The 26,480-nt window shown below is 39.8% G+C and overlaps 1 protein-coding gene across 1 annotated transcript; it reads left to right on the plus strand.

Annotated features, from left to right (window-relative positions):
* On the plus strand, positions 1-26,480 carry AARD (alanine and arginine rich domain containing protein). The gene is made up of 3 exons (XM_037802606.1): positions 1-161; positions 21,801-22,179; positions 26,076-26,480. Exons 1-3 carry the CDS (start codon positions 1-3, stop codon positions 26,217-26,219), a joined length of 684 nt encoding a protein of 227 aa, XP_037658534.1. The 3' UTR covers positions 26,220-26,480.

The following is a 26,480-nucleotide window of genomic DNA, read 5'->3' on the forward strand; positions in this document are numbered from 1 at the left end:
ATGAACGAGGAGTTGAATGATATGGTCAGTGGGCTTGAAAAGGGGACCCAGGTTGGATGCCGAAGCAATGGCTTGGAAGGAAGCAGCTGGTTAAGAACTCTGGAACCAGGATACTTGGTTAAAAATCCCAGCTTTGGCCTGTGCCATGCATATAACCCTAGGTGAGTTATTTAACTATCCTAAGCCTTGATATTTCTCTTATTAAAATGAACATAATAGTGTGCCTTGTAGGGTTATTGAGAGGATTAAATGATATATAATGAATGTGAAGAGTTTAGCACAGTGCCTGGAATGTAGCAAAAGTTCAATAAATGAAATTGATGCTGCTGTTGAAGATGAGGAGGAGGAGAAGAGGGAGGAGAAGAGGGGGAGAAGGAGGGGAAGAATTCTGGAGGGGAGAAACAGGATGGTTTTTTGATCTGGGGTGATTTGAATCATGGACTACCATCAAAAAAAAAAAACCAAAAAAACAAACAAAAACAGAAAAGCCAGAAGGAACACTTGGCTCATCCCAAAGGAGGATAAGAGCTAATGATGATCTGGAGTATGAAGTGGTAAAAGTTAAGTTTTTAAGGTTATATGTCAAATGGCTAACTGCCCTCTTAGCCTAGGCAGAGGCTGCAGTGCCTTTTATTTTTCTGGACAGTAGGGGGCTCCCAGGTACCGGGAAGTAGCAGCAAGGGTCTCCTCAAGTTTCCCCTACTTTGTCTTGTTGCTTCCAAAAGCCAAGCTAGTCTCATTTGATGCCACGGTTAAAAAGAAGTTGTGTAACTATTCCTTGAATCAGAGGTGTACAATTTTCTCTGTTAGGTACTTGAAATCCATTGAACCCGGAGCTGGAGTGTATCTCAGTCTTTAGCTTAATATCCATCCATCCTTCTCACAGCATTTGTAGAACACCTCTACTTGCCTGTGAATAACATTAGGTGTTACAAAAGAAACTCACAAATTAAGGGGGATAACAAAGACATAGAGTCTAGTATAAAAAGAAGAAAACATTGGAGTTATGAATACAGGAGTAGGAACACACAAATAAGGGAGTTCTACTCCTGTCTCTGGGGACTCGGGGAAGATTGACCACAAGAGCTGGGTATGGCAGGAAGGGCAGTTCAGACACAGCAAAGTGCAAAGGCAAAGGGGAGTGAAAGTATCAGAAATGTTCCAGAAGCAGGAAATGTAGATTGCTGAGAAGTAACAAATGAGAAGAAAGAAGCCCAGGGAGGGCACGTTTCTAGAACAGAGAGTCAAAATCCAAGTTTGTAAAAGATCCATGGATGTGGATTTCTAGCATCTTCTCTGTCCATCTGCAGAGTTACTAGAGCTGTGAATCACCAAGTTATTGATTATAAAATTCTAGACATGGTATTTCTAGCAGCTTATCTTTTAGTTGCTAATTCTTTTCTTCCCTACCAAAGAATCATCTCTCAGAAGTCACTTTCCTTTCTCTTTCTAACTTTGATTTCTGATTTTTATTAAGGAATTTTCTGTGATTTTTAAAAAGAATACTTGAAAAGCAGTTATCTACACTGAAATATAACACTAAAAATTACACTAAAATAATAAACAACCAAGTAGAATCCACTATAGGTACTCACTTTTCATCTTCTCAGGTCACACTTACCACTTACTTAACTGTCCTTTCAAGGAATGTGAGTGTGCCTGCAGTCAAAGAAATTCATAATTCAACCAATAAACTGGTTTGTGTTTAGATTAATTTCAAGCAAGAGAATTCTTATTGTCGTTGTTGTTTTAATGGATTAGTTTCAGGCTTGTATGCTAATTTCCAGGATTAGTATTTTTCAGGATTGGGAAATTCATTTATTCTTCACTGAGTGGATTTGAGAGGAAGGAAGGAAATAAGAGATTAGTAGGGACAATCAAATTAATGCAAAAAAGCAACAGTAACAAAACCATGTTCATACCAGTATCTAGCACTGTACGTGGCAGATAATAATACTTATTGAATTAATAAATGTGTTGAATGAATGCTTATTAGGACTCTGCCCTTCCCCTGAGGTACACTAAAATCAGTATGAACTGGTGCCTATGATTTTAGATGCTAGGGGTTTCAATTTTATACAGAAACTAATCCTCCAGTTGATAGGCCTAGTGTTTTCCCTAAAGCAACAAACTGTAAGTTAAAGTACAACTTGTTTCTTCTTTTCATGTCTGTGTAAAATATCTAGCTCTTTTTCTCTGTTAAATGCATCATTTCTCAAGTATTTTCCTATTCTGTGTCTGCCAGGGGTTGTCACTATTTTTGACCAGGTTAGCTTCCTTTATAAGGGGATTCCACTGGTGTGTAAATGACATGTGAAGAAGCCATATCCTTCATTTCTCCATCCACTAGAAAGGAGGTAAAAGAACGAGTGATACAATTCTTCTAGGAATTCTGATTCTCTTTCTGATCAATTTGATACAGGTCGAATAGAAGTGGTCTCCTGGTAGAAAAAATCCTCTTTCTAGAGAAAGCCCATATGTTCCCAATAAAACCTACCTGGTTCTATTGACCTCTGAGTATTGCTAGGTAAGTTGTAATTAAGTGTCATCTTGTTTTCCCTTACTAGAAATTTAATGTTATATTTTTATACAATGCAAGAAAGAAATAATACATATCTTTGGTTAAAATCTCATGTTTAGTTTCTATATGATTTGAGTTTACTTTGTTAAGATGAATTCTATAAAAAATTCAATAAAAAAGAAAGAAGTTGTGTTTTCCCTTCTATTCAGACGTTTAATAAGAGAACTTCAGCTCTGGTGGTTCCCCACTCCCTTTTGATATATATCAAGGAAGTGTTTAAAAAATGTCCTTGTGGAGACACAGATAGTGTTGCTATTCCCTTAAAAAAGTCAACTCATATAAGTACCATCAGTGTCTGTGGTTTGTGGTCCAGCAATCGAGCTGTTGTATATTTGGCATTAATGTAACTGAAGGTTTCAAATGGCTTCCTGTGTTTACCAATAATTCACAAAGGATGGAGGTAGTAGCACTTTCTACCAGCCCCACAGATTTTTGGATAAATTTTCTGATTCAGGTGAATCTCTTCTATTATTTACATTGGTGTCCATGCCAAAGATGAGTGAGTCAATGGAAAGGCAGCCTTGCAGCACAGAACTGCCAAGTTTCTGTATCAATACGTATTTAAAGGATGTAGAGTTGGGACCCAATGTAGACACAAACAGAAAATGTTTATTGGGGAACAGCTTAAATATTTATATTTTAAGTCAGAATAGAATATTTAACTAAGCTCCAAAGAGAAATGGAAATCATTAGAAAGTCAAAACAAACGAACTTGAACTTTCCAGACTCTATTTCACTTCAGTGCACTGATGTGTTCAGACCATTGCCCAGCATTCTTGACAATGCCTGCGGTGCAGCTGGGGCCCTGGAACAGAATTCTGTCTAGAGAAATTCCAGGTAGTTAGGGTTGACTTCTCTCTTTTTCTTCAACCTCATTATTTTTATAACACAAGTAATGCAGCACATATTTGTTGTTAAGAAATGGAAATAACCAAGAGATATACAAATTAAAGCTCTCCCAATCCTGAAAGCTATCCACTGCTAACACGTTTGCATTTCTTTTTCCAACCTCCCTTTTAAATATATATATAAACATCTATCTATAACTTGTGATAAAAAGGTTATAATATGATTCATACTGTTCTGTAGCTTACCTTTCTCTCTTGATAATATATTATGGACTTTTTTCCATGATAGCACATAGAACTAACTTTTTAAAAAATTGAGTTTATGGAATTCTAAATGAATTCCTTATGCATATACTATAATTTATTAAAAATTTATCCCCATTGTGTCAGTTATGAACTGCTTTTGGCTACTAGTAACAGAGACAAAAAAAGAGAAAAGAGTGGTACAAAAACATTAGAAGTTTTGTCTTTCTCATATAACAAGTGTTGGACAGTTCTGGGTTGGTATGATGATTTCATAGTGTCTTCAAGGATTTAGGCTGCTTTCAGCATTCTACTCTAATACTGAATGCAGCGTTCAATTCTCATGAATCTCTTGGTACCAAATGGCTGATGTGACTCCTGCAATCAAATCTTCATTCCAGGCAGAAAGAAATGGAAGGTAAGGAACAAAAGGTGTGTGTCAACAAAGTCAGTTCCTTTCTCAAGGGAGTTTTACAAAAGCCACACCTAACAATTTCTATGTACACCTCATTGGTTAGAACTTAACACACAGCCATTCCTATCTTCAAGAAAGGAAGGGAAATGTAATATTTAATGGAACATAATGACATCTCCAATAATTAGGGTTTTGTCAGTAAGGAAGAAGGAGAGAATGGTGGTTGGGTGGGTAATAGCAATCTCCAGTACATTTATTGATAGTTATTTAGGTTGTTTATGATTTTCACTATAACAAATAATACTGCAAAGAATATCCTTGCACATATTTCTTTTTGTGGGTAGGTATGGTATTTATTTCATTTTTCCTGTTACCTCTGCTTTTGACTTTGGTTGATTCTGTTCATTATTTTCCATTATCTTACATTTCTTCTTTATCTGTAACTTTATCCAGTTTTCCTTTGCTCTTTTCTCAAGGAACAAGTACCCAACTCTCTTTTCAGACCCTCTTTTTTTTTTGTCTTTTTGTCTTTGAGCCTGTTGGTGAAAGCAGAATAGGTTAAGATATGGTGTTTGGAAATGAAGGAAAGGTAAATTGAGGATGTCTCCACCTGGTTGCCTTTTTTTTGCCTATTGAGAGGCAAGAGTCTAGTGACTGAGAGGGCAGGTGAGGTGCTGGGCTGAGAGCCACATTGCCTGGTACAAATTCCTATGCTATGACTTTCTAGGGTTGTGACCTTAAGGAAATCACTTATTTTCTCTATTGTCTCATAGGGTTGGTGTAAGGATTGAATGTGAAGTACTTGGAACTGTGGCTGGTACACAGTAAGTGCTGTGTATGTTACCAGTTGTTAACTGTTCTCTTAGTGAAGTAAGAAAAGAGTTTATGTGCAGACTGATGGGAATGGAGGCACAGAGAGAGGTGGTGGTGGTCAAGAGTCCAGAAGAGATTTTGTGAGGGATCTGAGATGGCCAAGGAGGAAAGAGTGAAAGGACTGTTGAGTGATGTTGAGATTTTCAACTGAGGTTGGAAATCACATATTTGTCATGAGTGAAGGCATATGGTAGTGCTTGACTGCTCAGGAACAGGAGTGAAAACAATGGATAAATTGGTTACTTTTGGGTTGAGGTTGACTGGATGGTGTTGGCAGGCCAAGTAGTTAGAGGATTAGATGGTGCAGCTATGTGTGAGATGAAATAATTTGCCATGGGGTTCTGGTTAGTAAAGGAGAAATATGACGGCAGAGGAAGACTTCAAAAAGTAATGTCTCTTGAATTGAGGGATGTGTATGAATTATGGATGGAAAGAAGGATGTGAACTGGGAACAGATTTTCAGAATTCAGTCTTTTAAAGACAGTATCCTTCTGGATGATAAAAAATTCCCAGGTGTGGCTCATGTGAGTGGATTGTTGAAGTGAAACAAATGTCTGAGATGAAGGTCAGGGTAATAGAGGAAACAAAGATTCCACTCAATTTAATTAAATATGCAATTAATGACCACCTACTATGTGCCAGTGAATGTGTTTTGTGTTTGTGAGCAGGAGAAACACATTCCTTAAGTTCAAGTTGCTGACCATTCAGAAAACTGGGAGGATAGACTGCTGAATGAATTATGAAGTGGGATTTGCAATCAATCAAAAGGACACTGGAGACAGACACGGAGGGGACCAAAGGGCTGGGAGTCAAGGTCCTCAATGAAAGCAGAGGAATGGCCTGGAATTCGGTACACGGTAGTGATAGTGACAAAGAAGAGGGTCTAACAGGGCATCTTCGAATAGGGTTGCTGAACAAAAGTTGTAGAATTTCGGATGCAATATTGTGGTTTTTCTACTTGTCTGCCTCCCTCTCTAGACTCTGGAATCCTTGAGGACAGGGATTATGTCCATATATTGTTATATCTACCTCCTAGTCTTGACACATGGTAGAACTTAACGAAATATTTATAGACTAATCACAAAATATATTTCTGATACTTAAATATCATACTATGTTAGTTATCCATTGCCATGTAATAAATTACCCCAGAGCTTAGAAGCTTCAAATAACATTATTATCTCAGAATCTCTGTGGGTCAGAAATCTGGGTATTACTTGGCCAGGTGCTCTGCCCAAGGTATCTTATGAGGCTGAAATCAAGATGTTGTGTGGGGCTGCACTGTCATCTGAAGGCTCATCTGGGGGATGATCTGCTTCCAAGCTCAATCATGTGGTTGTGGCCAAGATGCAGTTCCTTATGGGTTGTCAGACTAAGGGCTTTAGTTCCTTGCTGTGTGAGCCTCTCCATAGGACAGATCATGACAGGGCTGGCTTCCTTCAGAAAAGTGAGCAAGAGAGCAAGAGAGAGTAAGCAAAATGAAAGTCAGTTTTTGTGTAAAGTAATCTCAGAAGTTACATTTCATCACCTTTGCTGCTTTCTGTCTGTCAGAAGTGAGTCACCAGGTCCAGACAGAGATCTTTGGTGACCATCTTGGAGGCTGCCTCCCACAAATACTGAAAAGGCTTTTGGCAGTTACCACTTTTTCATTGAAATCTGTGTAATCAGTCACAAAAGAAATGCACTTCTTTACATACTTCTCTCCTTCTGCCTGGGTATGCGTTGAACAGTACATTGCACTGACTACAATTCAACAAACATGATGATTGTGGATAATAATTCAATTTTACTGAAAAGAAAGTTCAATCTTAAAATAAAGTAATAATGTTCTCAAGCAGATATTATTTTCTGAGCATTTAGAATCTTTCTTAGGATTGAAATTGCCAAAGAAAATAGCTACTTATATAGGTTATGTTAAATTATAAATATATTTATTAGAGTAGGTACCGGAGTTGCTCTTTAAACAAATATGACATTTATTTTATTTCTCAAACTCTTGAAAATCACAGTACACAAAAAATCCTGCAGAAATTGCCATATGTTTTCTAGTTTCTACATTTTTCTAATGTCATGTTTAGCTGAATCTCAGAAGAAGGCTGTAATTAAAATGTCTTCAAGATACAGAGCATGAAGACAAGATAAATAGTCAAAATTCTATTTAAAAAACCCAGAGCTCTTTTCAATTTTTGGTGTGGAAACAAAGCTGTGATGGTCTTCTCAGACTATAAACTGTCAATCTAAAATTATACAGTATCCTATGAGCTTTTATATATTCTCTGTCAGTAAAAGCAGTTACTGTTATCTATATTTCATGCATGACATTCATAATTCATTTAATAAAAGAGAAAATGTATTTGGACAGTTACTAGAATTTTTTTGTACTTTCCAATAATTAGATTTTTCTCATCTGAGGCAAATAGGGGTCTGTATATTTCTTCACAGAAACGATTCAGTAAAACTTTAATTTACCAGAGTTCTCAGTCTGCTGGATGCTTACCTCTGAACTCTACATTTAGGAAAAGGAGACAAATCAAAAGGAGAATCAATTATCAGGGTTAAAAAAAAAGAAACAGTAATCTTTGTGGATTACTATATATATTTATTTTTCTCTCAAACTGCAGGTCCACTGCAGGTCAGCCTCTCCTCTTCTCCATGACATTCCAGGACCCAGCCAAAGGAGTAGCCCACCCTGGGACAGTCTTGGGCTTCTGGGGGAAGGAAAAGAGAAAAGGATAGATTCCATGATGGCTCCTCAAACTTGCTGGGAAGTGGCACATGTCCCATCTGCTCACAGTTCATTGACCTAAGCAAGTTCCATGGCCAAGCCAGAGGTCAGTGGAGTGGAAGAAATATCATCTTCCCAAAGGGAGAGGCAGAGAATATTTTGAGCAATAATACAACTCACCACATACAAGTAGAGGATGTGATTGAGATGATTATACTGGTTTCATTGGGTCACTGCCTATTTAAAATCGTCACCCAACCTACTGGAAATGGGTGTGGCCACCTGGAGAACCACTATTGTAGTTCAGTCCTGATTCATTTTTCCCTTGCAATCCTAGTAGCAATTGTCCTGCATCTTAGATACACAGCACAATCTTCACTGATGAAATGTTCAGAAATTTGCCCCTATGTCTGAGAAGCAGAAATAACATTTATGAAAGGCTTACTTGGATCCAGTGTAATATTAGGTGCTTTAGTTAATCTACCCAGCCACCATGTGAAAGGCAAAGATTATCCTCATTTTACATGTTTACAGATAGACCCAGAGAGCTTGTGCAGTTCCATGGCCAGCAATGGGGCAAGCTGGGATTTGAAACCAAACCTTTTGGACCTAGAGTTCTATCATGTTAAGTTAGGAAGACATTGACTATATTTTGGATATTTCACAACCAAAAATGAATTTTCACCAACCATTAGTTAATCAAAAACCAAAATGACCACATTCTCTGGGGGCTATTGAATGGCCCAAAGCCATCTGTTTACAGCAAAAATTGTAAATATTTATTTTAAGGCATATGAGCAAAATCTATTTTCTCTGAAGCCTAGAGAATTTTTTTTTTTTTTTTAATACAGAGCACTCAGGGACATTCTGTTTGCAGTGGGAATTTACAGAGCTTATTGCTTAAAAGAATAATTGTTCAGAGTGGATGGCTGAAGAGGAAGCATAGAAGTGGAATTAGATCTAAGGTCCCCAAGACCCAGCTAAAGAATGCATAAAAGGCTTTTCCCAGGGAAAGGTGAACAGGTGGGGAAAAAAGTAGAAATGAGTTGTAACAAAATTGGGTATTAACTTATGTATTTTTGTGGGTGAATTTAAGAGATGAGATTATGCTTTTGTGAAAGAAATTTCACACTTTTCTTTGGCTGTGGTTCTGTGTGATCTGTGCATCCAACCTCCTTCAGGTGTGCAAAGGATTGAGAAAAGGTTGCTTTACTAAATGTAAGGGTGCACCCACGATGCACTTGGGCTAGGGAAAGATTGGCCAGGAAATAAGATCTAACCTCTTTTAGCAGCTTTTTAATGGCTCTGCAACTGTACTTTGCCTAATATGGTGTCAGGGATATAGCATGACCATTGGAGCCAGATAGACCTGGAATCAAATCCTATTTCTGCCATTTTCTTTTCTTCTATATGACCTCGGGCAAATCTCTCATCTTCTTTGAACCTCAGGTTTCCCATCTGAAAGAAATACCCTTCTCATTAGATTTCTGTGAGGATTAAATAAATTATATGCCTATCTATATCTGTATCTGTGTCTATGTCTACATCTATATATCTATATCTATATATCACTCAATCTCTATACATCTACATCTATAACTATATCATTTACATCTATATCTATACCTACATCTATATCTATAATCATCTATATATTCATCTGTATCTTTTTGGTACCTAACAGTTACTCTACAAAAGTTAGTATGCCTATCTATATCTGTATCTGTGTCTATGTCTACATCTATATATCTATATCTATATATCACTCAATCTCTATACATCTACATTTATAACTATATCATTTACATCTATATCTATACCTACATCTGTATCTATAATCATCTATATATTCATCTGTATCTTTTTGGTACCTAACAGTTACTCTATGAAAGTTAGTTGCCTTATCCCCTCTTTGTATTAATCAATTTATTATTTAATTTAACCAATATTTATTTAGTGTTTACTTCATGCCATTACTATGCTAGTTTCTGAAGATGATGAAAAGGTGATTAAGACCCAGACACTGTCTGGGAGAGAAACAGGCACGCAGACCACATGGTGCCAAGTGTTACATAGTTTCAGAAAGTTAGTGGAGATAGTTGGGTTCAGTCATCATCAGCTTGTTGTACATGGGGTTATTGCATGACCTGTCATTGAACCATGCAACCCATCTTGTTGCAACCCATCTTTAGGCTACAAAATATAAAAAACAGGAATAATTCTTCTTTTCATTAGAGGACACTGTGATCTTTTCATTCAGGACAAGTTACAATTTTGCCAGCTCTGTAAGGAGTCATTCTGGAGAACTGTGTTAATTTACATGATATTCCACATTTGTTTCTGTTACCTGGTTAGTCTACTCAGCTCCTACCTTCCTATCTGCCTCCTCTTCTTCGTTCCTCTTGCACTGCCTTCTCTCTCACTCCTCTCTCCTGTTCATTCACTGAACGAAATTTTATGTAGTGCCTACTTTGTACCAGACCCATTCTAGGCATTCAGGATACAATAGTTAACAAAAGAAAATTATCTGTTCTCATGGGGATTATATTCTATTAAGGGAATATAGACAATAGAAAAGCAAGCAAGTAAACAAATAACATGACAGTTGGGCATAAGTGTTAAGGAATAAAAAGCAGGATAAAGGGGCAGAGCGATGGGTAGAGGAAAATGTGTACTAGACTAGATCAAGGAAATCCTCTCTGATGAGGTGACACGTGAGCAGAGATCTTAGTGCAGTGAGGGACCTTGACACCCACATATCTGGGAGGAGAGAATTCTAGGCAAAAGGAATAGCAAATGCTGAGGCCCTGAGATGAGATCAGCAAAGACACCAGGGTGGCTGGGGTGGAATGAGCAAGGAGAGAGATGGAGATGAGATCCGAGACATGGAGCTCATGCCTGATGGAGCAAATCAGGAAGGACCTAGGTTTTGGTAGAACTTTGGATTTTATTCTGAGTAAGATGGGGACATACTGTGATTGTGTGACTGAGAAAGCCACTTCTCTGCTGCAAGAAAAATGTTAGGGCAGAAAAAGAGGACAATTGTATTTGGGAGACCTGTTAGGAGGCTGTAGCAATTGTCTAGGTGAGAGGTAATGGGGGAGGGTGCTGCACTAGGATGGTAAGGTTAGATGTTCTCTAATTATGGATACATTACGAGGTAGAGCCAATAAGATATGCTGATAAAATGAAGGTAAGGCACAAGAAGAGAAAACGAGTGGTGGGTCACCCTCAGTTTTTGGCCTGAGTAACTGACAGAATGGAATTTCCATTTACTGAATTTGGGGGAAAACTGAAAAAGGAATAGGTCAGAGGAAGTGGGGAATCAAGATTTAGGATTGAGTTGATATCCAAGTAGAGATAGAATTAGAAGAGAGGTTTAACCTGAAGATAAAATTTTGAAAAGGCCAGCAGATGGATGGTGTTCCAGTTTGCTAATGCTGCCATTTTACATCAGGAATGGATTGGCTTTTATGAAGGAGGTTTTTTGGTTACAAAGTTACAGTCTTAAGGCCATAAAAGTGTCCAAGCTAAGGCATCAACAACAGAGTGCCTTCACTGAAGGATGGCCAATGGCATCTGGAACACCTCTGTTGTCTGGGAAGGCACGTGGCTGGTGTCTTCTTCCTTTGCTTCCAGGTTGTGTTTCAAAATGGCTTTCTCCAAAATGTCAGCTTTCAACGGCTGTCTTCAAAATGTCTCTGTAAGCTGCAGCTCCTCTTCAAAATGTCACTCTCAGTTGCTCTGAGGACCTTTCGTCTATGAATTCCCTTATACGACTCCAGTGATCCCTGAATGGGCAGGGTAACACCTCCATGGAAATTATCCAATCAAACGTTTCACTCACAGCTGACTGAGTCACATCTCCATGGAAACACTCAGTTAAATAATTCTAACCTAATCAACACTAATACATCTGCCCACATAAGACTGCATCAAAGAACTTGGAGTTTTGGGGGACATAATACATCCAAATTGGCACAGGTGGTAATAAAAACCATGGAACAAGATTAAATCACCCTTGTTCAGATGACCACAGACATATGGGTTTATTTCTGGACTTCCAACTGTATTCCTTGGGTTTACATGTCTGTCCTTGTGCCAGTACCACACTAGCTTGGTTACAGTTGCTTTGTAGTAAGTTTTGAAATTGAGAAGTATGAGTTCTCCTACTTTGTTCTTCTTTTTCAGAATTATTTTGGCTATTCTAGGCTCTTTGCAATTCTCTATGAATTTTAGAATTAGCTTGTCAATTTCTACAAACTGAAAAGAGATTCTGACAGGGATTGTGTAAATCTGTAGATCAATTTGGGAAGTATTGCCATCTTAACAGTTGTGATAATTTGAAGCTGTATGTACCCCACAAAAACATGTTCTTAAACTTAATCCATTCCTGTGGGTGTGAACCTTTGCAAATAGGACCATTTGATGAAGTTACTTTAGTTAAGGTGTGACCCATCTCAATCAAGATGGGTCATAATCCTATTACTGGAGTCCTTTATAAATTCAATCAAATTCAGACAGATAGAAAGAAGGCCACAGAGGGAGCAGTCCGAGGCTGAACATCAGTAGAACCCAGAAAAGGGACACGCCAGGAGAGGCTGCCATGTGCCTTGCCATGTGACAAGCTAAGGACCCAGGATTGCTGGCAGCCAGCCTCAGCATGCCACAGTCTGGCGAGAAGGCATTGCCTTGATGATGGCTTGGTTTGGACTTTCTCTTACCCTCAAACCCATGAGCAAATAAATTCCCACTGCTTAAGCTGACCCATTGCATGGTATTTGCTTGAGCAGCCAAGGAAGCTGAAACAGTATTAAACCTTTGATCCATGGACATGTGACTTTTTCTATTTATTTAGATCTTCTTTAATTTCTTTCAACAATGTTTTATAGTTTCAGTGTATAAGTTTGGCACCTCTTTGGTTAAATTTATTTTAAATGTTTTATTCTTTTTGAATGGATGTATTTTCATCACAAGTATATAGGAATAAAATTGATTTATATGTATTGATTTTGTCTCCGGAAATTGTGCTAAACTCATTTATTAGATCTAATAGTTTTTCAGTGAATTCCTTAGGATTTTCTATATACCAGATCACATCTTCTGTCAATAGAGATAGTTTTGTTTCTTTCTTTCCAATCTGTATGTCTTTGATTTCTTTTACTTACCTAATTTCCATGGCTAGAGCCTCTAATACAATGTTGAATAGAAGTGGTGAGAGTGACATTCTTGTCTTGTTCCTGATCTTAGAGGGACAGTATCCAGATTTTCACAATTAAGTATGCTATTAATTATGAGTTTTTTGTAGATGCCCTTTATCAAGTTGAGGCAGTTCCTTTCTATTAGTATTTTTTGAGTTTTTTTCTTTGTTTGTTTGTTTAATAATGAAAAGGATTTTGGATTTTGTCAAATGCTTTTTTGTATGGATATTGTGATTTTCATGTGCATTTCGGTTTTTATTCTGTTTATGTGATTTATTACATTAATTGATTTCAGTTGTTACTCTTGCATTCCTAGAATAAATCACATTTTATCTTGGGGTATAATACTTTTTATATGTTGCCTGTTTTGCTGTGCTAGTTTTTTTTTGTTTGGTTTTTTATTTATTTATTTATTTATTTTTTTATCTTCATTTTATTGAGATATATTCACATACCACGCAGTCATACAAAACAAATCGTACTTTCGATTGTTTACAGTACCATTACATAGTTGTACATTCATCACCTAAATCAATCCCTGACACCTTCATTAGCACACACACAAAAATAACAAGAATAATAATTAGAGTGAAAAAGAGCAATTGAAGTAAAAAAGAACACTGGGTACCTTTGTCTGTTTGTTTCCTTCCCCTATTTTTCTACTCATCCATCCATAAACTAGACAAAGTGGAGTGTGGTCCTTATGGCTTTCCCAATCCCATTGTCACCCCTCATAAGCTACATTTTTATACAACTGTCTTCGAGATTAATGGGTTCTGGGTTGTAGTTTGATAGTTTCAGGTATCCACCACCAGCTACCCCAATTCTTTGGAACCTAAAAAGGGTTGTCTAAAGTGTGCGTAAGAGTGCCCACCAGAGTGACCTCTCGGCTCCTTTTGGAATCTCTCTGCCACTGAAGCTTATTTCATTTCCTTTCACATCCCCCTTTTGGTCAAGAAGATGTTCTCCGTCCCACGATGCCGGGTCTACATTCCTCCCCGGGAGTCATATTCCACATTGCCAGGGAGATTCACTCCCCTGGGTGTCTGATCCCACGTAGCGGGGAGGGCAGTGATTTCACCTTTCAAGTTGGCTTAGCCAGAGAGAGAGGGCCAAAGAGCAACAAAGAGGCATTCGGGAGGAGGCTCTTAGGCACATCCATAGGGAGGCCTAGCCTCTCCTTTGCAGCAACCGTCTTCCCAAGGGTAAAACCTATGGTAGAGGGCTCAACCCATCAAACCACCAGTCCCCTGTCTGTGGTCATGTTAGCAACCATGGAGGTGGGGTAGGCCAATATGCCTGCATTCTCCACAGGCTCCTCAAGGGGACACTACATCTTTTTTTTTCCTTGTTTGTCTTTTTTCTTTTTTTTTTTTTTTTAACTTTCCCTTCTTTTTTAAATCAACTGTATGAAAAAAAAGTTAAAAAGAAAACAAACATACAATAAAAGAACATTTCAAAGAGACCATAACAAGGGAGTAAGAAAAAGACAACTAATCTAAGATAACTGCTTAATGTTTTTTTTTAAATAAGAAATTTTATTTTGAGATAAATTCAAACTTACAGGAACAGCTGCAAAAACAGTACAAACCCCATACATAGAACTCCAGCATACCCCTCCCCCCTCCCCCGATACACCACCTTTAATATCCTGTCACACCATTTCTTTCTTTCTCTCTCTCCCTCCCTCCCTCCCTCTCTCCCTCCCTACTATCCATCATCTATTGCTCTGTCTTCTGAACATATGAGAGCAAGCTGTACACATCCTTGAAAAAAACAATATAATTCACATATACATTTCCCATGAACAAGAACATTCTTTTATGCAATCCCATTAAACGCAGCTAAGAAGTTACAGAAATTCAACCTTGATACAAAGCTTACATTCTAATTTCCTTTTTTTTTTTTTTTTTTTTTTTTTTTTCCTTTTGTCCCATCTGTGTCTCTTTGAGCCTCCTCTCCTCCATCCTGAGATCCCATCCAGGATCATCCTTGGCATTCAATTGTCATCTATTTAGAATGTCTTTTTTTTTTTTTTTCAATTGTGGAAACATATATACAGCATAAATCTTCCCATTCCAACCCCTACCTAGCATTCCATTAGTGGGATTAATCACATTTAGAATGTTGCAATGCTATCACCTTCCCACCATCCCTTTCTAGAAGTTTCCCTTCACCCCAAACAGAAACCCTACACTCATTTCTTAACTCCCCATTGCCCCTTCCCCCACTTCTCAGAACCCCTACTCTACTTTTCATCTCTATGGTCATATTCTCTGATACTTTCTTTGTGTTTACCGTGGGGCTTAAATTTAACATCTTAAAACTGTAACAATCTTGTTTTTCTTTGACACCAGCTTAACTTCAATATGACACATAAAGTATGTTCCTATACTCCCTCATTCCCCCACTTTTATGTAGTTCTTGTCAAAAATTATATATTTTACATTGAGGCCAAAACCACTGATTTATCATTACAGTTTATGTATTTTAGATCCTGTAGGAAGTAAATAGTGGAGTTACAAATCAAAAACACAGTAGTATTGTTGTTTATATTTACCATGTGATCTTTAGTGGTACCCTTTATTTCTTCATGTAGTTCAGTCAACTGTTTAGTGTCCTTTCCTTTCAGCCTGCTCAACTCCCTTTAGCATTTCTTATAAGACTGATCTACTGGTGGTGAAGTCCCTCAGCTTTTTTCTCTGATGGTAGGGCTCCCTTTAGTATCTGAAGTAGGGCAGGTCTTTTATTAGCAAAATCTCTCAGCATTTGTTTGTGAAAAATTTAAGCTCTTCTTCAAATTTGAAGGAGAGTTTTGCTGGATAAAGTATTCTTGGTTGGAAATTTTTCTCTCTCAGAGTTTTAAATATGTTATGCCACTGCCTTCTCACCTCCACGGTGGCCGTTGAGTAGTCACTACTTAGTCTTATGGTGTTTCCTTTGTATGTGGTGAACTGCTTTTCTCTTGCTGCTTTCAGAACTTGCTCCTTCTCTTCAGTATTTGACAGTCTGATCAGAATATGTCTTGGAGTGGGTTTATTTGGATTTATTCTATTTGGAGTTCGCTGGGAATTTATGCTTTGTGTATTTATATTGTGTAGAAGGTTTGGGAAGTTTTCCCCAGAAATTTCTTTGAATACTCTTTCTAGACCTTTACTCTTCTCTTCCCCTTCTGGGATACCAATGAGTCTTAAATTTGGATGTTTTATTTTATCTATCATACCCCTGAGATCCATTTCGATTTTTTTGATTTTTTCCCCATTCTTTCTTTTGTTCTTTCATTTTCTGTTCTGTGCTCCTCGAGGAGGTTGAGTTGTTGTTCAACTTCCTCTAATCTTGTATTATGAGTATCCAGAGTCTTTTTAATTTGGCCTACAGTTTCTTTTATTTCCATAAGATCTTCTATTTCTTTATTTACTCTTGCAATATCTTCTTTATGCTCTTCTAGGGTCTTTTTTATGTCTTTCATATTCTGTGCCATGCTCTTCTTCAAGTCTTTTATATCCCGTGCCATGCTCTCTTTGTCTGTCTGTAGTTCTTTGATTAATTCTGCCAGGAACTGTGTGTCTTCAGATCTTTTGATTTGAGTGTTTGGGTTCGGGTTCTCCATGTCGTCTGGTTTTATCATATGCTTTAAGATTTTCTGTTGTTTTTGGACTCTTGGCATTTGCTTTACTTGATCTTTAATTTGTTAGAATTGCAGTTTGGTGACATACACTTTCTCTAACTAACCAGCAGATGGCATCTGTGAGTCACTTATTCCCCTCAAGTCAGTTCTCCCCAACTTTGTGTTATGTGGGGATCTGATTCTTTTGGGGTCCAATTGGTGCACTTAATTTGGGTGTGTTGTCGGTGCTGTCTGCCCCCAATGAGGGGCGTGTGTCTGAGTGGTTAGGGAGGAAGGGCAGGTTTAACAATCAAACCTCCCAGGTGTTCCCAGAGATTTAAGGCTGTTCTCTGCCACTGACACAAAAGTCCTTGGTATTGGCGTAGGTTCCCTGGGATTTCCAAGCGGTTCCCCCCTCCCTCCTGTGCTTTTCCAGGACCTCTGCTGAGGGGGGGAGGGCCGTGCCACATCACAAGTGAGTGCCGGCCTCCAGGGAAGCCCTGGGCCGCTGGCTGTGTAGGGCGTTCCCAGCCCACTTCAAGATGGTTGAATGGGACGTGTTAACTTCCCCCTTTCTGCACAGCTCCGCTCTCCCAGCTCCGGGACAATCAGCTGTGGGTATATTCAAGGCCACTGTCCACGGCCAATATTGTGTCATGTAAGTGGTGCTGCGGGAAAGACTCCCTGTCAGGCTGGGTTTCTTGTCTCGGTTCTGTGCTGTGTGTTTGGCCCTGGGCAGGAGCAGCCCCACCCGCTGGGGAGACGGCCGCGAGACTGGGCTTCTCAGCTCAGCTCCGTGCTGTGTGCTCAGCCCCGGGCAGGAGCAGCCCTGCCCGCTGGGGTGATGGCTGCGAGGCTGGGCCTCTCAGCTCGGCTCTGTGCTGTGTGCTCGGCACCGGGTAGGAGCAGCCCCGCCCACTGGGGTGATGGCCACGAGGCTGGGTTTCTCCCCTTTGTTTCCCTGGATCCGAGACAATCTGCAGTGGGTGTGGGAAGGGGTATTCTCCACCCCAGACACCGAGGCGTTAGTCCAGACCGCTCCCATCTTATCTGCAGCTGTTCCCAGGCTTCTCTCTCTTTTTTTTTTTTTTTAAAAAATGCCAGCCCAGTGTCTCCCCCCACTGCAGCGTGGCTGACGGATCAGCCTACTCACTCACTCGTTTCAGAATGCAGACTCCTGGTTTCACCAAATGCACATTCCCTGTGGCTTTAGCAGAACTTGTCTGGCTTGTGCTACTTTGGAAGTGGTGTTCTGGGTCCTTTCTGGTTTTTTATCTAGTGTTTTCCACGGAGGTGCTTTTTTCTCTGTCTCACCTAGTTGCCATCTTAGGTTCCTCCTAACTATTACTCTTGAATTATCTGTCTCTCCCTTCATTTCTGTTAGTTTTTGCTTCGTGTAATTTGACATTCTGCTATTAGGTGCATATATGTTTATAATCATTATATCTTCCTGATGAATTGACACTTTTATCGTTAAAAAATCTTTCTCTTTGAAGATTTTTTCTGGTTTCATTTTTTTTTCCTTGAACAAACACTATAATTCAGATATACAATTCCCATGAACAAGAACATTATTTTATGCAATCCCATTCAACGCAGATAAGAAGTTCAAGAAATTCAACATTGATACAAAGCTTACATTCTATATTTCCTTTTTTTTTTTTTTTCTTATGTCTCAACTGTGTCCCTTTGAGCCTCCTCTCCTCCATCCTCAGGTCCCATCCAGAATCATCCTTGGCATTCAGTTGTCATCTATTTAGACCTTTTTTTTTCTTCCAACTGTGGAAACATATATACCCTAAATCTTCCCATTCTACCCCCTCCCTAGCATTCCATTAGTGGGATTAATCACATTTAGAATGTTGTAATGCTATCACCTTCCTACCTTCCATTACTAGAAATTTCCCTTCACCTCAAACAGCAACCCTACACTCATTTCTTAACTCCCCATTGCCCCTTCCCCCACTTCTCATAACCCATACTCTACTTTTCATCTCTATGGTCATATTCTCTGATAATTTCTTTGTGTTTACTGTGGGGCTTAAATTTAACCTCTTAAATCCATAACAATCCTGTTTTTCTTTGATACCAAATTAACTTCAATATGACATGTAAACTATGTTCCTATACTCCTCCATTCCCCCACCTTATATAGTTCTTGTCAAAAATTACATATTTTACATTGAGGCCAAAACCACTGATTTGTCATTAGAGTTTGTGTATTTTATATCATGTAGGAAGTAAATAGTGGAGTTACAAATCAAAAATTATTGACTTCTATTTGTATTCCATTGTGGTCAGCGAATGTGCTTTGAATATGGTCAATTTTTTTTTTTTTTTTTTTTTTTTTTTAATTTATTGAGGCTTGTTTTATGTCCCAGCATATGGTCTATTCTGGAGAAAGATCTGTGATCACTAGAGAAAAATGTGTGTCCTGGTGATTTGGGATGTAAGGTTCTATATATGTATGTTAAAATTCTCTCTATCGCTCTCTCCTTTCTTTGTTTCTCTGTCGGTAGGACTCCCTTTAGTATCTGAAGTAGGGCAGGTCTTTTATGGGCAAAAATCTCTCAGCATTTGTTTGTCTGTGAAAAATTTAAGCTCTCCCTCAAATTTGAAGGAGAGTTTTGCCAGATAAAGTATTCTTGGTTGGAAATTTTTCTCTCTCAGAATTTTAAATATGTCATGCCACTGCCTTCTCGCCTCCATGATGGCCGTTGAGTAGTCACTACTTAGTCTTATGTTGTTTCCTTCGTATGTGGTGAATTGCTTTTCTCTTGCTGCTTTCAGAACTTGCTCCTTCTCTTCAGTATTTGACAGTCTGATCAGAATATGTCTTGGAGTGGGTTTATTTGGATTTATTCTATTTGGAGTTCGCTGGGCATTTATGCTTTGTGTATTTATATTGTGTAGAAGGTTTGGGAAGTTTTCCCCAGAAATTTCTTTGAATACTCTTTCTAGACCTTTACCCTTCTCTTCCCCTTCTGGGACACCAATGAATCTTAAATTTGGATGTTTTATTTTATCTATCATATTCCTGAGATCCATTACAATTTTTTCAATTTTTTCGCCATTCTTTCCTTTGTTCTTTCATTTTCTGTTCTGTGGTCCTCTAGGACACGAAGTCATTGTTCAACTTCCTCTAATCTTGTATTATGAATATCCAGAGTCTTTTTAATTTGGCCAACAGTTTCTTTTATTTCCATAATATCTTCTATTTTTTTATTTACTCTTGCAATTTCTTCTTTATGCTCGTCTAGGGTCTTCTTTATGTCCTTTATATCCTGTGCCATGTTCTTCTTCATGTCCTTTATATCCTGTGCCATGCTCTCGTTCTTTGATTGTAGTCCTTTGATTCATTATGCCAAGTACTATGTCTCTTCTGATATTTTGATTTGGGTGTTTGGGATTGGGTTCTTCATATCATCTGGTTTTATCATATGCTTTAAGATTTTCTGTTGTTTTTGGCCTCTTGGCATTTGCTTTGCTTGATAGGGTTCTTTCAAGTTGTAAAAAATACAGCTTGTGGGGCGTGTGTCTGGGTGGTTAGGGAGGCAGGGCAGCTTTAATAATCAAACCTCCCAGGTGTTCCTGGAGATTCAAGGCTGTTGCAAGAGTATAAGCCTTCATTTCAGTATTGCCACAGATTTTCTCTGCCGCTGACCCACAAGTTGCCAGCATTGACGTAGCACCCCTGGGTTTTCCAAGCGGGCCCCTTTCTCAGCTGTGATCTTCCAGGACCTCTGCTGAGGGAAGGCTGTGCTATGTCACAGGTGCGCACCATCCCTAAAGGGAAGCCCCGGGCCGCTGGGCCATGCAGGGGTGCTCGCAGCCTGATGCAAAGATGGCTGAATGGGGCATCTCAACTGCCCCGCCACTTTTCGCATAGCTCTGCCTTCCCGGCTCTGGGACAACTAGCTGTGTATGCACCCAAGGCCACTGTCCATGGCCAACACTGTGGCGTGTGCACGGTGCCGTGGGATACACTCCCCGTCACACTGGGTTTCCTGGCGCGGCTCTGGGCTGTGGGTACAGCCCCAGGCAGGAGTGTCTCCAGGCTGCCGGGGAGCCGGATGCAAGCAGCGCAGCTTCCCTCTCCTTTTGGCTCTCCCTTCTGCCCTGGCCCCGAGGGAATCAGCAGTGGTCTATCCTCCACGCCAGATACCGAGAGGTTGGCACAGCCCGCTCCTGCCATGCTTCACTGTGCGGTTCTCACCATCGTAACTGCAGCCGCTCCTGGGTTTGTTTGTTTTTTTTAAAAGAACTAGTCCATCTCCAAACGCCAACCCCTGGTTTCCCCCACACTACAGTGCGGCCGCGGGACTTTCAGCCAGCTCACTCACTCGTTTCAGAATGCAGACTCCCGGCTTCACCAAGTGCACGGTCCCTGTGGTTCTAGCAGACCTTGTCCAGCTGGTGCATCGCTGAAACCGGTACTCCGGGTCACCTTCTGGCTTTTATCTAGTATTTTTCACGGAGGCATTTTTTTGCCCTGTCTCACCTAGCTGCCATCTTAAGTTCTCCCTATAGACACTTTTATAGAGACTCATAGAGTTTTGCCATGTTTTTTATCCAGTCTGACAATCTCTGCCTTTTGATTGGATTGTTCAATCCATTTACATTTAATGTTATTATTGATCTAATTGGATTTATATCTGCCATCTTTTTGTTTTTCATGTCTCATGTATTTTTTTGTTCTTGTGTTCCTCTTTCCTGCCTTTTTTTGGCTTTGAGTGACTATTTTCTAATGTAGCATTTGCGTATCAGTAAATGTTTTGTCACATGGCATTCTCTGTGTGTGTGTGTGTGGATAAATTTCCCTCTTCTTACTAGTCATATTGAGTTGAGGCCCACCCTAATCCAATTTGGCCTCATCATAATCACATCTTCTAAGACCCTATTTTCAGTAAGGTCACATTCACAGGTTATGATATGAACACATCTTTTTGGGGAACACAATTCAATCCAGAACAATTGTATAACCTACACTATCAACTAATGCTTAATGAATGCTCAGTCCATACCAGGGCCAAGTCTCCCCCTTAGAAAGATCCTCCCTTGTCCTCCAAGAAACAAGAAAAAGTTACCTAGTTGAAACTAGTTGAAACTTCTGGGATCCGCCTCCTTCCTTTGCTGCAGGATAGGGGTAGAGAAGATGAAGATGGGGCTGGAAGAAATGGAGCATCTCTGAGCGTTGGAACAATAATAGCGTCCCACTGGGCTGGGTCCGGCTGATCTCCTTTAGTTGCCCTCTCCCTTACCCTCCCTGACCCGCCCTAATTCACAAACGTGAAAATAAATCCCGAGGAGCGCGCTGGAGGAGGCAACAGACGTCTCTACTGGCCCAGAGACTCCAACCACCGCAGGCAGGAACTTCCCGGGCTCCTCACCCAGCTTAGCTGAGCTTTGGTCTCCAGCCTCGAGTCCCGCAGACGGCTTCCCCGTGGGAGGCATGAGCACCAACGTACACCAGGAGGGCCCCGCCCATAGCCGGCTGCTGGAAGACATCAGGCGGCGGCTGGTGCGCGCCTTCCAGCGGGTGGCGCCCCGCGAGGGCTCCAGGCGGGCGCGGGAAGCAGCAGCGACAGCGGCGACGGCGGCTGCGGCAGCGGCGGCCGCGGAGGCGCAGGAGGAGCAGGGCCGGGCGCGCGTGGAGAGCGCCCTAGCCGGGCTGCGCGCGGAACTGGTAGGTCGCGGGCTGCCCGGAGCATTTAGGGAAGGACGCGGGAGGCTGTTCCCAGGGAGGGAGGGAAGGAGCGCGGTGAGGGAGATTGGGCACGGGCGGTCCATCTTCCCAGGACCGCGGGCACGCATCCCAGCCTCTCCACCTCCCCAGCAGCATCTGGGAGGGAAGGGGCCCCGCAGGTTGCCGCGCCTGTAGCGGCTGACACGACCAACACAACTTTGCTACCCTAAAAGGAACTTTTAGTCTGTGTGTGTATAGAGCGTGCAACAGGAAATTTGAATCAAATAAATTCTCTCTCGGGATTGAGGGAGCGTGCCCATCTGCAACTTTCTTTACTTCCCACAAGTTTTACTCTTATCTTTCCCTTTGGCAAGAATTCAGAAAACTGGAAAACGTAGGTTATTTTTTAACATTGCAGTTTAAGTCCGAATATTAAACAGAAGGGAGTGTAGATAAAGATTTTTACATTATTATTTTTTCTAATTAAAAAATTTCCTAGTTAGACAAAATTTGAAAGTGACAAAATGAATACAGCAATTCAAAGGTTAAAATGGTGCTGTCTGTAAATGGGTGTAAGTGGACAGTCCACTTGGAAAATTCTGCTCCTTCGGATTGAATACGAATACAGTATTAACTACTATTTTAGAACTGATTCAACCATCAGCAAATTGTCTTGAGAACCTTAAGGGATTATTTTTCTCTTTTCCGAGTTTAAGAAGGGCAATAGGGTAGTAAGTCTAATTTTACTCGTGCCAGTGAGTCTGACTAGGGTTGTATTATCTCTGGACCAACCATATGGAAGAAACACCTGGTTTTCACCTGGTGCCTGAACTGAACAGGATGGTAGAGGACAGCAGAGACACCTTATTAGTAGAGAGTCAAGCCCAAGGCAATGTGCTGTGGACTAGTGCACCAAACTGGAAGGCTGAGACTTGGCTCAACCGCCATCTGTGCCCTTGACTAGGGATATGTCACTATGCCTCCCCCTGCCTCAGTTAATTCATATTGAAATTAAATGTAAAGTTTATATTGAATAAGCTTTGAATAACTTTACAATTTTAACATTGTAACAAGTTGCTCCAGCAGGAGTTTTAGGCAAGTAATGTACTGGTGTTGGGGGTGGGAAGGAGGTGGGGAATCAGATTCCACACAGAAGAAAATTCAAATCCCATCCTTAGCTGGCCTATGGCCTTGAGAATGTTAATAAGCAAGTTTGGATTTTAGTTTACTCATCTGTAAAATGGAGATAACATCTCATAGGATTGCTGTAAGGATATGAGATAATGTTAAAGTGCCTAGAACACAGACTCTATTTATATAGAGGCTCTTATTGTTGAGATTATTATTATTATAGATTCTGGAGACTGTACATAAATAAGAAAGGACAAATACATAGGCATCAAAATTGCTTAGATCATTTGCACCTATGGTCAAAGGTTTGTCCCAGAAGGAAACAGAGGATTTTACACATACGTAGATACTGTGTTCTTCGGCTACAGATCCTGGTCAGCACTCTGGCCAACCATTTCACCAGTGTGTGATGAGAGGCAAAAGAGTGTGATGCTTCAGTTTAAGCTCATCACCACTGGAAGAAGTAGTTTCTAATAATGGGCCATTAACTGGGTTTCTGTAAGAATCAGTATACATCCATACCTATGTACATGTATCATATATTAGGGTGGTATTGCACAAAGAACAACGTTGAACAAGATTGGTTAATTTAGAATTGTGTGTGTGTTGCTATTTGTTAGGTTTAATTATTTTGTTTTATTTGGTCATCTTAGTGGGATGTATTTATTTCTAAGGTCTGTGAGTGGACTTTAGGGGTTCTGTATACCTAAACTTGTATACAAAATTTTGTGTGTGCATAAAGTGCACTTTTTTTCCTCAGAGAGCATTCATAGCTTTCATTAGATTCTCAAAGGGATCCAGATGACAGAAAAGTTAAAGAAACATCATTGTTGTTGTTGTTTTTTATTTTTTTTTTAAATTAGAGAAGTTGTAGGTTTACAGAAAAATCATGCATTAGTGTGGTACATTTGTTACAATTCATAAAAGAACACTTTTATAATTATAATGATACTATTAACTACAGTCCATCATTTACAGTAGGGTTCACTGTGTTGTATAGTCCTATGTTTTTGTTTTTTTTTAAACTTTTGTTCTAGTAACATACGTACAACCTAAAATTTCTCACTTTAGCCGTATTCACATATATAATTCATTGCTGTTAATTATGTTCAGAATGTTGTGTTTCCATCACCACCATCCATTACCAACAGAAACATTGGTGCTTGAATTTCCTAAATAGGTGTGAAGTACACATACTTTACATAGATGGTGAGCCAGTATCAATAATTTCACCCTCTAATTCTTGGCATGAAAGTACAGGCTGGGCATTCATTCATTCACAAAACACATGGAGAACCCACCATGTTGTGTACCTAGGCAGTACACTCATAGTTAGGGATATAATTATGAGTAAGAAACAGATTCTGCCCTCAAAACTGTCATTCTAGTCTAGTCTGAGACTGGACGATGTTATGAGAGGCACATGCACAGAATGCTGTGGAAAAAGAGTGAAGGGGCAACTCTGTCTGCCTGGACAATCAGAGAAAGCCTTTCAGAAGAACTGGCATTTGACTGAATTCAGTAGGAAGAGAGGTGGCAAAAGGTGTCCTAGCAGGGTGGACAGAAGAAGGTGTGGTTCATCCTGGAGTTTATTCAGGGACTGGCAAGTTTCTGACCGGCTGCAGTGGAGGCTGGCATGGAGAGTGCCAGGAAGTGAAGCTGGTAAAGTAGGGCAGGATTCTAGGGCACCTTGGGCCACACTAGAGGACTGGCACCTCTAGTAGGGACAGTGAAGGGGCTTTTGTGGTGATGGTTGTGCCACTGCTCATGTTTGTTTGCTGCATATTCATTTACTTTATCCTTTGCTAAATCTTGCTGTCAGAGAAGTGGTACAGGTGCTGAAGAATAACAAGAAATATCTGAGGGGAAATTTTAAGGATAATTTGATCCAATGACTTCATTTTGCAAATTGGGACAGACCACCAATATTTAGTTTTTACCAGCAGAATACCCTTGTTTATCCTGGAGTAGTTTCATGGGCAAGTTGATGAAGGGTTTTAAGCAGTGAGAGCAAGATCCTAACAAATCTCATTAAACAAAACCTTAACTTAAAAAATTTGCAAATGGTTGATCCTGAGTTTGCAGCTATAATACAGATACTATGTTGGACTGCTTCTTGGGTAAACTGCCGTAGAGATCTATTTTTTTAATACATGAGGACCTTGATAAACCTCCACGGAAGGAGGGTATAAATCAGCTTTGCTATATAACAGATTTTGCTCTTGAGTGAAAAGTGTTAGGTTATATAAGTACATATAACTGTACATGTGCCTCAGAGGTGTCGTTAAATGCTTTTGCACAGCAGGAGACCATTTAAAATCCTGAAAACTTGAAATGACAAGTAATCAAGTAAATGGGTCTAGGTCCTGAATGCACAGGTGGCCTTGGGCAGTTATTTTGTAGCTCAGAAAGCTCATAAAAATAAATGATTTCATCACGGATCACATGCCATTGCTTGAAAACAGCCTTCCATGCATAGGTATTTTTCACATGGACAGCTCTGTGCATCAGCTGTTTTCGTTTTCATTTCAAGGCCATTTCAAAAGCTATTTGTATAACCAGATTTTACCTTGTCGTATAGAAAATCTGTTTTATACCCTGGCCAAACAGGCAGAACTGGAGAATAAGAAGAGAAATACATCTTTCCTGATATCTTATTTCCCTTTACCTACAAACTCCTTATTTTTCCTGAGCAGTCAAAGAATGGTTTCATTTGATCTCTATCTCAAGCTAATAAAAATCCTTAATCTTTCTCCAACTTTTAGCTGGAAATGCATTTCCAAAACCGCCAGCTGGCCAGAATGTTACTGGATTTAAACATGAAAATGCAGCAATTGAAAAAAGAGTATGAACTAGAGATTGCATCAGAATCTCAAAGCCTGGAAGATAATGCTGTGAACCTGGAATAAGGAAATGCCCATTTGAAGATCTGAACTCTAAAAATAATATAGACAACTCTGACAGTAAAACTTTGGATGCTTTGCATGCCAAAAATTTAGAGGCTGTGGGGAAGTGACAGGAAACATATAAGAAAGGGAAGAGAGAAAATGGTGTGTAATCAAGTTTTAAATTTATTCATTGCTTTGCCTGGGAAATAGGTGTTATAAAAAAAATGTATTGAATGGTGCCTTCACTCCAATTTTCAGCATTCTATGACACCAGCTTTACTT

The sequence above is a fragment of the Choloepus didactylus genome, chromosome 14 (genome assembly GCF_015220235.1).
Source record: "Choloepus didactylus isolate mChoDid1 chromosome 14, mChoDid1.pri, whole genome shotgun sequence".
NCBI lineage: Eukaryota > Metazoa > Chordata > Mammalia > Pilosa > Megalonychidae > Choloepus > Choloepus didactylus.

Bases quoted from the DNA above. Each gene is read 5' to 3' on its own strand.
- AARD (XM_037802606.1), top strand. From the start codon at position 1: ATGAACGAGGAGTTGAATGATATGGTCAGTGGGCTTGAAAAGGGGACC. The intron at 162-21,800 runs GTGAGTTATTTA...ATAAATCCCGAG, and splicing joins TGCCATGCATATAACCCTAG to GAGCGCGCTGGAGGAGGCAA. The intron at 22,180-26,075 runs GTAGGTCGCGGG...TCCAACTTTTAG, and splicing joins CCGGGCTGCGCGCGGAACTG to CTGGAAATGCATTTCCAAAA.